We start from the raw sequence: 13,374 nt of genomic DNA, 5'->3' as shown, positions 1-13,374 counted from the left end.
ACGCGCTTAAAAGAGGAAATCTTATGAGGATTAGCGTTCCCACGGAGCCGTAGATATCGGGAACAAGTAACAAGTAAGTTGCGTTGCCGTTGCCAGGAGCAGAGATTACCCCTATAGAGTTTGGAGGGATTAGGCGGGAGTCTACTCATCTAATACTGTTTAACACAACTTACCGGTGCTATGTTATTGTAATATTCGATAATATTATTATATTATTATATTATATTATATTATTATATTCTCTTTATTTATTATTTTTCTCATGTTAGGTTTTTTATAATATGCATATAAAAGTAAAATATAAAAACACTTACAAAACAATACAAAATACATATAAACAAATTATAAAAAACCTAACCTAGGGTGCCGCCAGCAGCGGGGCAGGGCCCAAGCTGCCGGTGGTCAGGGCCGCAGAGAGAGGAACCGGCGGACTATCCGCGCCGTGTCCAAGATCACCGCCTTCTGCATCTGACCCTTGATCCAACCACCTAGCGAGAGTCTCTCAAGGTGTTGGTCGAGACTCTTCGCTATGAGACCGTTCGCTGAAACGACTATCGGGACAATGATCGTCGAATCAACATCCCACATGGCGGTTATCTCGTGAGCCAAGTCTAGGTACTTACTGGACTTGTCCTTCTCGGCTTTCACGAGATTCTCATCATGGGGGATGGTGATGTCGACGAGCACGGCCCGGCGCTGCGATCGATCTATTATCACAATGTCAGGCTTATTGGCTACAATAGTCCTGTCAGTGATGATAGATCGATCCCAATAGAGCGTGGCACGACCATTCTCGAGAACTGGCACAGGTAAATACTTGTAGTACGGTACTTCGCGGTCCACAAGGCCGTATAGAAGAGCAAGCTGCTGGTGAATAATCCTGGCTACGAGATTATGTCTGTGCAAGTACTCGCCGTTAGCAAGATGAGAACAACCGGAAATGATATGCCTGAGTGACTCTCCGGGACGGCGGCATGCCCGACAAATGCCGACCGTACCGTCCTTCAGGATATATTTCCGATAGTTGTTCGTCATCATAACTTCGTCCGCAATTGCACAGGCAAAACCCTCGGTTTCTCCGAAGAGGTCCCCGAATCGTAACCAGTTCACCGACGCGAGCAGGTCTACATCAGGTCCCATGAGGGCCTTGTAGAACCGCCCGTGTAGCACCTTACTCTCCCATATCGCCCTGCGGCCCGCAGCACTTTGTACCACAGGTTTGTGCCAGTTCTCGTTTGCCAAGGAGAGCGGCGTGAAGTTCCTGTCCACTGCCACCACATCACGATGCACACCACACTCGTTGTTAAGGAAATAATTCCTGAGATTGCACACCTCGCGGTTGTGGAGATCTTTGGCGTTAAGGAAGCCTCGACCTCCACACTTCCGTGAGATGTACAATCTCATAACTGACGAGCGTGGGTGTAGCATACGGTGTGTGGTGAGCATTAGACGGACCCTCCGATCCAGGGCGTCCAGCTCGGTCTGAGTCCACCTTAGTATGCCAAAGGAGTATATGAGTAAGGGCATTACCCAGGCGTTGAAGGCGCGCACTTTGTTGCCTCCTGACAAAAGACTGTTAAGGACTTTTGTGAGCCGACTGAAAAAGCGCTCCTTCACCGACCGTCTAATACCCTCGCCCTCAATACCTAACGACTGTGACATACCAAGGTATTTATAGGTTTCTGATTCAGAGATAGATCTGAAAGACATTGTCTCAGAAAGTTGTAAATTTGTTGAATTTACAACCTCCCCCAGCTGTACATGCATAACCGCACACTTATCGACACCAAACTCCATTCTGATGGCGGTACTGAAAACTTCTGTGGTTTTCAATAGCACCATCAAGTCTTGGTTATTTGGCGCAAATAGCTTGAGGTCATCCATGTACAGTAGGTGAGAAATGACTTCACCCTCTCTCCGAAGCTGGCAACCTAACCCTGAATCCTTCAGCAGGGTGCTGAGGGGATTCAGAGCTAGGCAGAACCACAGGGGACTCAGACTGTCACCCTGAAATATTCCTCGCTCGATCCTTATAAAGTCCTGCGGGCCAGGGCGGTCATCCCCACCTCCTGGTTGACGAAGGACTGTAATCCACTGCCTCATACACGCACTTAGGAAGGATATTAAAGCTGCATCAAGTTTATACAGCTCCAATACCCTTCTCAGCCATGAGTGAGGCACCGAATCATAGGCCTTCTTATAGTCAATCCAGGCGGCCGAGAGGGCCCCCCTGTTCCGCCGAACTTGCTGGCATATGGTCATGTCTATGAGGAGGAGCTCTTTAGTACCACGGGACCCAACCCTACATCCATTTTGAGCGGAGGCCAAAATGTTGTTAGCGACAATGTGCGCGTTAATTTTTGCTCTCAAAATGGATGTAAGGAGCTTGTAAAGTGTAGGCAAGCACGTGATGGGTCTGTAGTTCTTCGCTTCCGTGGTACTACCGGACTTGTGGAGCAGGAAGGTTACACCAGTTGTTAGGGAAGGTGGGAGGGAACCGAGCTCTAGGGCTTGTTGGAACTGCGTTGCCAACCGTGCGTGCGAGCATCGAAACCATTTTAGCCAGAAGTTGTGCAATCCGTCCGGTCCAGGACTTTTCCAGTTCTGGGCCGTACGGATGGCACAACTTACGTCGTCGGGGCTAATGGTGATAGCCCCCATAGGTTCGATGTTCTCGCACTCACGTTCGACAACGTCTATCCAACCGCCCTCCGTGTGTTCCACAGGCACTGACCAGATGCTACGCCAGAAATCAGTCATGGCAGTAGCATCCGGTAGCCGTACGTCGGACACACGAGAGTCGGTTTCCTCCCATCTTCGGTACACCTTCCTTTGGTCACTTTGAAAAAGACGATTCTGCTGGAATCGATCCACACGCTTTCTGTAGCGGCGAATACGGTTTGCCCATGCATAGACTTTCTGCTTTAGAAAGTCGATGCGCTCTGTGACATTGGCCATGTAGTCGCGGGGCCTGACATCCGTCCCCGCGAACGCCTGGTTCACAAAGCGCATTACTCGGGGGAGGTTGTTGCCCCCCCTAAAGCAGATCAGCTTTGCAATGAGAGTCCTAAACGAGCTGATACGTCGCTCAATCCGCGCTTGCCATGCAGGGACACCTCCGGCGGTCCTAGGTGCACGTTCAGCGTCCGGAAACTTGACTCGAGCAACACGGCACGCCGCGATGGCTCCGCAGTACATGATGGAGTGCGTATCATCTAAATCTTTACTAGTCCGTAAATGTGGCTCTAGTAAAGCGCTTAGGGCTCCCACTAGCGCTAGATTGCGTCTATTTATAGGCAGACGTGGTAATCGTGGCCTAGAGTTGGTTGTGGCGCGATACTGCGTAATCGCCTCTTCCAAAGTCCTCCTCAGTTGCTCATTGGCAGATGTACTCACGCTCTGACTCGCAAAATCCCCCTCGTCGGTACTAAAATCAACCCGCGGCGCCCCCGGTGCCAGGTCGGGTGCGGGCACCGGATCCGGCGACGTGGCGGGCAGATCTCGCACCGAGGCGGAGGCTGCGCGAGCAGAGAGAGCCTCCAGGCGAAGCCGATCAAGGGAATACTGGCAACTCTGGCCAAGTAAACATTGGAACTTAGAGCTTTGCTACTTTTTTATTCAATTAAATTGAAAATACGTACGTCTCGAGTCAGTGATTTCGCACAGAACATCCAGAGGAACACTTACACTGGAATAGTACTCCTAAATACCGAACTAGGAAGAAAGAAGCATATTATTGACATCTGTTGCACTGGTGAGAGTACACATTTTGTCCGTTTGTTTTCAAATTCATGATGTTTCAAAAAGAAACGAAGAGATAACGGCACCACAACAATACCACGCCGGTCACCACTGACAGTTCTCGGCAGCGGACAGTGACATTGACACATTCGACACCGACATTTATGCAGCATTACCAACACAACGCGGCGAAATTAGTGTTGCCATAGCAAGGTACGAATACATCTATCTAAGTTGAGCATAGACATAGTTGAGCGTTTTTGCTTAGCCCTCTCGCCCAAGTCTACGCTGTTTACATTGCTACAAAAAAAGTGCCAGGCGCTTAATTAGAAAATAGTACCGTGCAGTAGCGAACATGGCCGACAGCAATAAGTGCGAAGGGTGTCACAAAACTTTACATGACGGTCAACACCTCCGGTGTGGCAGGTGCCCAGCAGCATATTGCCTCGAGTGCGCGAATGTAGTGGACGCGGGCAGGTACGTCACAGCAGCCTGGGTATGTGTACTCTGCAAGAGTAAGCAACCAAAAGGCGACAATAGCAACACACCGGTTCGAAGGCAAGAGGAAAACGCGGGCCCAGCGACGGGCATTTTAAGCGGCCTTAACGAGGCTCAGACATCATCTAGCCTCACGACACTTGGTTCAGCAGCTGACATTAATGCATCTTATGTCACAACACGTCGGCCTCCGCGGCATCTAGATCTCTCAGCGGTGCTCGCAACGGATGCGTCGCTTACTGAGGACACCATGCATATGGACAGTATTAGGGTGGCGGTTCGCGACGAGCTGGAACGTGTCTTCAATGAACGCATGGCCGCCAAAATCGAGGATATTGTCTCCAAACACATGGCCCTAGCAGTTAATGATATTGTGTCGCGTGTGAACGCAAACGTGTCTGTGATTGAAAAGCGTCTTGAGTCCATTGAAGTCAGTCTATCTACTGTTGCTGCTCCAGGTGTGTCTCCTACTTTCCCTGCGGATATAGTGGCGGGAGGGAAGAAGCAGGGCAAGCGAAAGGAAAAGTCAGCAAAACAGACAGCAAAGAGCCCAGGTAACAACTCAGGGACGAAAAGTTCTAAACAAAACCATAGTTCGATAGAAGTAGTAACATCTCAGGATCTCCCTTCGCGCCACTCCACTCATAACGCAACTGCTAGTTCTAGCACGAAACCTGCATCCGCGAGTGAAAAGGGGGATAACGTACCGGTTATTTCAGAGCGGGTGAATCAGCATGTGCTTAACGGTAATAAGGAAGAGTTAAAGCGGCGCAAGTCTAGTGGAGCGGCGGAAAAGAAGAATGAGGGCGTGCAGGCTAAGGATGCAGCTGTTGCAGATGTTCAGGAGCCAATCGTTGTCAACAACACAGAGGCACCCAAGGATACTAGCCCAGGGCGTTCGCGTAGCTCTCTTACAGGTGTAATGCGGGGAACTGCAGCCGTAGGTAGCACCACACTACAGGCAGCTGAAAGGCGGCATTACCTGCACCTTTACTATGTTAAGGAGGGAACTACTGAGGAACAGGTACGGCAGCATCTTAGTGATATTAATAACAGTGATATTTGTGGTGTAACTGCGCTAAAAGCGCGAGGTAATTACGCGTCCTTCAAACTTAGCGTACCACCTAATCTTGTTGAAAATGTTATGGCAAGTGACAATTGGCCCAAGGACGTTTGCATTAAGCCGTGGCTTCAGAACTTTCGTGCAAAAAGTTAATAAACCAAGAAATGATAAAACTGTTTCTATCTATTATCAAAATGTGCGAGGGTTGCGAACCAAAACAGAAGATTTTTTAAATAATATCCTAGTTTGTACTTGTGATCTTGTTGCGTTAACTGAAACATTTCTGACCAGTTCTGTTAGCGACTCGGAACTCTTTCCCCCTGGCTTTGTAGTGCTACGTAAAGATCGAGCACGCGACGTTGGGTGGGGAGGGGTTCTACTCGCAGCATCAAATTCTCTCACTTTGCGCCCAATTTATGAGATAGACGGAATTACAGAGGAAATGGAGTTAGTAATTGCTACAGTTCAATGGAAAAATGTTAAGTTCCTGTGTTGTGTAGTTTATCTTCCACCAAGCTACAATGATAATCAGTACTTATCCGTTCTATCATGCCTGGAAAATGCTGCCTGTAAATATTCTGACCTTGATATGATAATTATAGGTGATTTCAATTTGAACTCATGTAGTGGTAAGGTTCGAAACCATTTCGAGACTTTTTTAGCTTTTTGCCAATTCTACCAACACAACACAATTCATAATCACCGCGGTGGACTGTTGGACCTGGTATTGAGTGGGCTGGTTTCTGATCGCCTGACAGTGTCCGATGACATAGAGCCACTGGTGCCGCCGGACGCCTACCACCCGCCTCTCGAAATAGCGCTAGTGTTGCCGCGAGGCGTACCGTTGACAACAACACCCTCGCCTTCGCTGAGTGGTCTCTCCGTGCCGCCGGTGTGGGATTTTCGTAAAGCCGATTTAGAGTCGTTGTACGTGTCACTAGCTTGTATCGATTGGGGCGAGGTCTTAGAGGCACGTAACGTTGAATTGGCGACCGAAGTTTTCTATACAAAATTAAAAGAATGTATATCTAGCTGTGTTCCCCATAAAATGCCAAGAAAGAGGGACTTCTTGCGGTATATCTATCCTCCGTGGTATACACCCGAAATCATCAGGTATATTCAGAGCAAATACTTTCACCTAAAAAAATACAAACAAACGGGAAAAGTGTTCAACAGGGAACTCTATAAATACTACAGGGGACATGTCAAAATGTTAATCAAAGTTACATATGGACGATACCTCGAAAACATTGAGCGAGATATTATTGCTGAGCCAAATAAATTCTGGAATTATGTCAGGAGTAAAAGGAGGGATAGACGTGAAAGTACCTACTCGTATAAAGGTAAAATCGTGGTCGGGAAGGAGGCGGCAGACGCGTTTGCAGAATATTTCAGCTCTGTGTTCCACAGCGAGGCGCCGCGCTTAGACGCCGAGGAGGCGGCGGGCTGTGGCGTGACGGGGGCTGATGCGGTGCGTGTGGCTGTCGACAGCGTGGACGCGCGGGAGCTGCGCCGCGCGGTCAGGGCTCTTAGGGCACGGTCTGCCTCGGGCCCGGACGGTGTGCCTCCCTTCTTGGTCCGCGATTGTATTAGTGTTTTGGAGCAACCGCTTCTCTACATATTCAATCTGGCACTGCAGCACTCTACCTATCCTTCTTGCTGGAAAATCACCAGAGTAACACCTGTACCCAAAAGCAGTGTCGGTTCCGATGTGACTAACTATCGGCCCATTGCTGTTCTGTCAGTTTTTGGCAAGGTCTTCGAAACCGTTGTCAACAATAGAATCAATAATCAAACGGCCGCTCAACTTGATGACGCTCAACATGGTTTTAGGACTGGTAGATCAACCACAACTAATCACATCTGTTTTGTAGATTATGTGACTACAGCCATGGATCACCGCTCCCAGGTTGACGCGGCCTACTTTGATTTCAAAAAAGCGTTCGATTTGGTTGACAACGACGTTTTGCTACAGAAGTTGGCTGGGTTCGGATTCACGCCTAGGCTGATGCATTTTTTTGCAGATTACCTACGCGGTCGTAGTCAGTACGTAGCAGTGTCCGGATATCAGTCCCAGCCATATTACACCCGATCAGGTGTTAGTCAGGGCAGCACGTTGGGACCTACTCTGTTTCTACTGATGATCAACGATCTACCGAAGGTCGTCAGAAACTCTAGGTGCCTGTTATTTGCAGATGATCTCAAGCTCTTCATGCAGATTGGTGAACGGGATGACTGTGCCAGACTGCAGAGAGATATTGGGGCTGTTGCAGATTGGAGTGATGCTAACAACTTGCAATTTAATGCATCTAAGTGTAAAACCATCACTTTTACTCGGGCTCGTTCACCAGTGTACGCTGCATACCATCTCCGGGACGTTCCGCTTGGAAGAGTCAGTGAAATATCTGATTTGGGACTCAAACTGGATGTGGAGCTCGACTTTCGTACACATATAACACAGATGTGTAAAGCCGCTACGAAAACGCTCGGGTTCATAATGAGGGTATCCGCGAAGTTTAAAAACATCAGGGTGGCGATATTGTTGTACAATGCTTACGTCCGCAGTAAGTTGGAGTTTGGAGCCATAGCGTGGGACCCCAGCGAGGAAAAATACCAGTTAATGGTGGAGAGAGTCCAAAGACGATTCGCCCGACACCTGTACAAGAGGCAGTATGGATATTACCCTCTCCTGTATCCCTCGCTTTTCGTCTCGGGTATGGTGGGGCTTCACACACTGGAGCTAAGGCGGAAACTGTTGTTGTTAATGCACTACTATGGTGTAATAAACAACACAGTAAATAATCCGAGTGTACTGGAGAGACTCGGCCTGTTCGTCCCGGTGTGGCGTCCCTGTCCCCCGGGCCTGAGCGCGCTGCCCGCGCGGCGCCCGGCGCGCCTCTTCGCGGGGTGCCCCGCGCGCACCCGCCGCGCCGCTAATTCGCCCACGGCTCGGGCACTGGAGCTTCTTAATGTCTTGTCCATCCGTGCCCCACAGATCGACATATTCGCGGATAGTGTTGGTAGTTTTGGTAGAGAGCTCTCAGTATTCCTGAGTCAATACCTGACGAAATAATGTTTGACTACTATTTTGCTATAATGATGATATATGTAAATAATTAATGATAATAATGATGATTTTAATGTAATTAATTTAATTTATTTAATAACCCTATATGTATGTACTATTTTTGTAAATAATTAATTGTGTTTCAATGTGTGTATTTGTTTTTGTAATGCTACCGTAGTTTGTAATAGCTAGTTTATAAGCGATTTGGTTAAACTGTAATGCTTATAAATGTAAATAAATAAATTCAAATTCAAATTCAAATTCAAGTGTCGCATCATCCAAACGCTTTAGCCGCTGAATGACGCGCACCTGATCCGATAATCGTTGCTCCGACACGGTGATGGTGGGTTCAAGAACCTGAAACAGTGGCAGTATTCTTGAACGATACGCGGATAGCTGTGTTCCCCCCTCTGTAGCCCCATAATAGGCGCGCATGACATTCTCATTAATGGATTGAGACCATCTCATGCGACGCACTATACCACCGGCAGCGGGAGCCGTGGGCGGGGCAGGATGTCCCGCAGGCCCCAAGCGTGCCGGCAGCGGTGGCCGCCCTCGTCGCGCAGGTGGTCGTGGCGGCGGCGGCGGCGGCGGCCCGCTCTCGTCACTGGACGCGTCTGTGTCAGGCGCCGTTGCAAACTCGTCGCCTGACGACGATGTGGACGAGGAACTGGACGAGGCGGGCGGGGGTGGTGGTCGTGCGCTTGATGTTACCGCTTTAGTTCGACTCCTTGTTATCATTTCTAATAATTTTGTAGTTTTGCCGGTGAAGTATGACAAATGTCAACACGGTTGTAATGCGACTGCGACCCATGGTCGCGGTGTCTACAATGAAAAATATCAATTGTCCGCATGGTGTAGTAATAACTCGGTCCACACATGAGTATTTATCACTATTTTAGGGCAAAAACCACATTTAAAATATATTTTATCAAAAGAAATTATAATTATATTATTAATAATCAAATACCTGTACGCTAAACAAACATTATACAGGGATGTGTAATAAAAAAATAAAAAATCTACGTTTATTAACGTTTACTAAATAAAACCCGAATTGACCCTCGGGTCTGATAGGGTCTGAGGTTTGATCTTGATCAAACGTTAAACGTTAAGACTAAGCTTTAAGCTTTATGTTTAATTGGTCTAATTAATATTACAATGTTTGTCAAAGGTTTATCCTAATGATTAATGCTATGATCGTTGATAGCAAATACCCAAGTATAAAACTGAAAATGTTTTTGACACATTCGTTTCAGCGCCTCCATAAAAAAGTTTTTGCATTTTCATTAAATGAAGTTGAAATTTCTAACGATTTGGGAAAGTTCGGAGTGTAATGAGCCTTCAGTCTCTTCCCCCCTGAGTATTGTGAATGATGTGAAAACTCGACTTAAAAGTTTGTGCCAGCCATGGATTCTCACACCACTCATAAATATTGATTGCGAAATCTTCTTAAATATTATTTTTATAAAGAATTATTTTTGCATCACGTTACCGTTTATTTTATGTACAGTCCTAAAAAAATAATCAAGTTCGTTGCGTTACGTTATCCATTGTATTCAAATAATACAATAAAAAAAGTTCATTTCCGAGGCTCCGAGTACTTTCTTCGAACAAAAGGTCTCGCAGACGTATAAAGAAAGGTTAGATATTTACGTACTTTCTTTGTGAAACACAATTTCTTTCTCAGTGTATAAAACGTGTTTTGTAACGTAGTACTAAGATAATCATATACCTAATCGTCAAACTATAAGCCACAACTCATAAGTTCTCATATTATGATAGATGCGCAACTCACGAATATAAACTATCCTTCAAGTTGAAAGCTGTTAAGATTCCCGTGGCGCAAAAAATAAATCTCGGCGGTAGAGTCTCGCTGCCTCCTAGCAGGGCTATATAACATTTCATTAGCGGTCAGCCGAGACGTTCCGGTTACACAGACAATAAATTTTCATTTTTGCGAAAGGACAAGTGAAAAGAAAAGATAAATAGGGAAGGAGATTTGCCTTACGAGCGCATAAACTATTCGACGATCTCGCGGCGGGCAGGAGCCACGGGGCTTTTGTAAAGGAAACATTTGATTAACAAAAAAGGCAAGTGTGTACATGGATCTCCTTTTTTGGAGGTTTTATTCATGAAGCCCGGAGTTATAATTTGGCAATATCTTTGACGACGTACGATATCAAGTCATTAAAAAGTTATTAAAATGCAATTTACATGATTTGTAGCGTGATGTTGAGTACTTAAGGCATAGCTGATACTGCTCGTCGGTATCTAAATATATATATACAATGGGTAGCACCTACTAAAACATAAGAACATGACTAGTTTAAACATATTGGGTCAAACAATAGTACATTTCGATGCTAGTGCGGAAAGTATGTCATTACTTATCCGCGCTTAAGAATGACATATCCGCACGTGTATCGAACGACGTTTTTTTAATACAGTTGCGAAAAAATAAGAGAAGCAACAAGTAAGGAATGGAATTCGAAACTTTTATATTATTAATTCTGTGACACAGACATCATTGACATTGACATTATGAAGAGGTGTTTTTCTAGTTTTTATTCGACTAGAATAGATTTTGTTATTATTATTGAACCCACTTCAATGAATTTTTTTTTTCTAATACATGTTCTATAAGACAGAAACAATTGTAAATATTAAAACATTGTACTATTATTACCTAAATATCGTTATTTACGATTATTTGTGTATCGTATATTTATAAAAACAATATCGAATGTTGCCTTTGGAAACTTAAAACATTCTTGCAGTAAGAAAATACGCCTCTTCTTTGACAGGCGTTCCGTTCCATTCAGACAACTTATTAAGAACGGTTTTTCGACATTAAAAAATAAACGTGTTATAATACTTATAATGATAAAGAGGTAAGTAATAAAATATGAAATATGCATATTTTTCGTATTCTTACATTAACAGTAGGTTTTTATGTTGATTACGATGTTGAAAGGAAACTAATATTAACACTCATCAATAAGTAGTCATGAATTGGAACAAGTAAAAATTTAAAAAAATTGGAAAAGTAAAAAGCACTAGTTCGCGAAAACCAACTTTCCGCACGCTAAACAGCCACGAAAAGTAGCACTTTTTGAGCAACTGTATTAAAAAAGCTTTTTAATATGCAGAACTATTAGTTTGCTATTCGAATAAAAGTTTTAGCATCATATTATGTTTTATCACGGTATTATGCAACAAATTAAACGTTTTCATAGAGTTAAAATTGTATGTTGTGCTACATTCAGATTTATAAAAATGTTAGGTAATGATTTGATGTTTAGTTATATTACTCTCTATGCATCGCGCTCGCACCAATAATAACGCGGGCAAGATGCACTGAGATCAATAACAAATAAAGATCAAATTAATAACAGTATTTTAAAATTCGAATACCACGCTTGGATAGAGAAGTTAGCGTTGATAAAGTTTTATAATTTATAACATTAGCCGAGCAGAGCAGCTAAATGAAGGATTACAGAGAAGTTACTAAAGGCGGCTAAGATTACACCACATAATTTGCACTAATTACACTTTATCTCGCTTCATGAGCTTCAGGTTTATTTATTTAATCTTTATTGTACAAAAGAAAATACAAATGTACAAAAGGCGTAACTTAATGCTACCAGGCATTCTCTACCAGTCAACCTTCAGACAAAGCAGATAACTTGTAGGCGGTGCAACATCATGTTGTAATTACAAAACAAAGTAGGTATTTTTACACAACTCATACAACTAAACAAATACACGAAATATAAATAATACATAGGTATAATACATACATATATAGGTAAGTAAAAAAATACATATAAAAATACATATACATACACATACATAAGAAATCAGATGAAACTAACAAAATAGAGACGCTGAGAATTTGCCATTCTGCCAGCAAAGTACTCACTTAAAGTTTTTTTAAAAGCAAATTTATTTGGAGACTGTCTAATTTTAACAGGGAGACTGTTCCAAAGGCGAGCTACCTGAATGGAGAATTAGGTTAATGGAAAGCTGACTTAATAAAAGTATGTATCGCAAACTGCAGGTCGGTTGGTAGAGGCTAGAGGCACTTGTAGCCTGCTTATATCAGCACATAAGCAAGCTACTTTATGTATGAATTTCGGTATAAAACAGTGAATTGCTTTTTTTACGAATAAAAAAAGCTGTTACTTTTTTCTAATTATTTAATCTCTAGTATGTCTTCGTTAAAGCAAGTGCCTCTACCAACAGACCTGTAGTTTGCGATACATACTTTTATGAAGTCAGCTTTCTATCCTAGGTAGATTTAGATCCGCGGCGGTTTAGATCCTAGTGCTATTATAGCACAATCGGATTAAGTCTCACCTCGAAATACTTCCAAAGATATGAAATTTGGTATATATGTTAATTAAAGGTCTCTTTTTCATGTCCACAATATTTGACATTTGGGGACCTCGAGGAATCGCAGTCATCTTGGAAAATGTGTACCATCCTGGAGAAATTTGCGTTTTACTCTAAATATACGTTCGCTATGAAAATATGGTGTAAGGCAACATTAAAGCTTATTAAATTCGACACAAAAAAGTCCTAGATAACTGCGGAAAAAATACATCTTGTTATAGAAAATAATAGCTGAATCCAGATTTAGCGCTTATACCCTTTCAGGGGATATTCTCTTGATATGAAATTTGGAGGAATATGAATTCCATTTTTGTCTATACATTTGTACACGTTCTACGCCAATATCAACATTTTACTCGACTGCGACTTAAACAGAAAGTAGGGTTATGGGTTTAAATACTGAAAATCAGTACACCCTGTAGCTCACGATACTGGACGGATTTTAAAAAATGACATATCGGTAGATTCCTCTTGCCCTTCACAATCTGTTTACATCTGTTTTATTAAAGAAAAATTAATACAGCCGCCTTGAGAGGACGCCGAATAGTAAATCATATTTTTACTTCTAGCGCCTAAACTATTGAGTGGATTTCAATAAAATAGACAT

The 13,374-nt window shown here is 43.9% G+C and overlaps 2 protein-coding genes across 2 annotated transcripts; one reads left to right on the top strand and one right to left on the bottom strand.

Annotated features, from left to right (window-relative positions):
- Positions 1-276: 276 nt before the first annotated feature.
- LOC134744248 (uncharacterized) lies at positions 277-9,129 on the bottom strand. The gene is made up of 2 exons (XM_063677995.1): positions 8,704-9,129; positions 277-527 (listed from the first exon to the last, which is right to left on the bottom strand). The coding sequence occupies exons 1-2, from the start codon at positions 9,108-9,110 to the stop codon at positions 503-505; spliced, it is 432 nt and encodes a 143-aa protein (XP_063534065.1). The 5' UTR covers positions 9,111-9,129; the 3' UTR covers positions 277-502.
- Positions 4,069-5,853, top strand: LOC134743955 (uncharacterized). The gene has a single exon (XM_063677587.1). It carries the CDS (start codon positions 4,097-4,099, stop codon positions 5,453-5,455), a length of 1,359 nt encoding a protein of 452 aa, XP_063533657.1. The 5' UTR covers positions 4,069-4,096; the 3' UTR covers positions 5,456-5,853.
- Positions 9,130-13,374: the final 4,245 nt, after the last annotated feature.

Source organism: Cydia strobilella, chromosome 9 (genome assembly GCF_947568885.1).
Source record: "Cydia strobilella chromosome 9, ilCydStro3.1, whole genome shotgun sequence".
Lineage (NCBI taxonomy): Eukaryota > Metazoa > Arthropoda > Insecta > Lepidoptera > Tortricidae > Cydia > Cydia strobilella.
The sequence above is the reverse complement of the archived record's forward strand: the minus strand, read 5'-3'. Positions and strand labels throughout refer to the sequence as shown.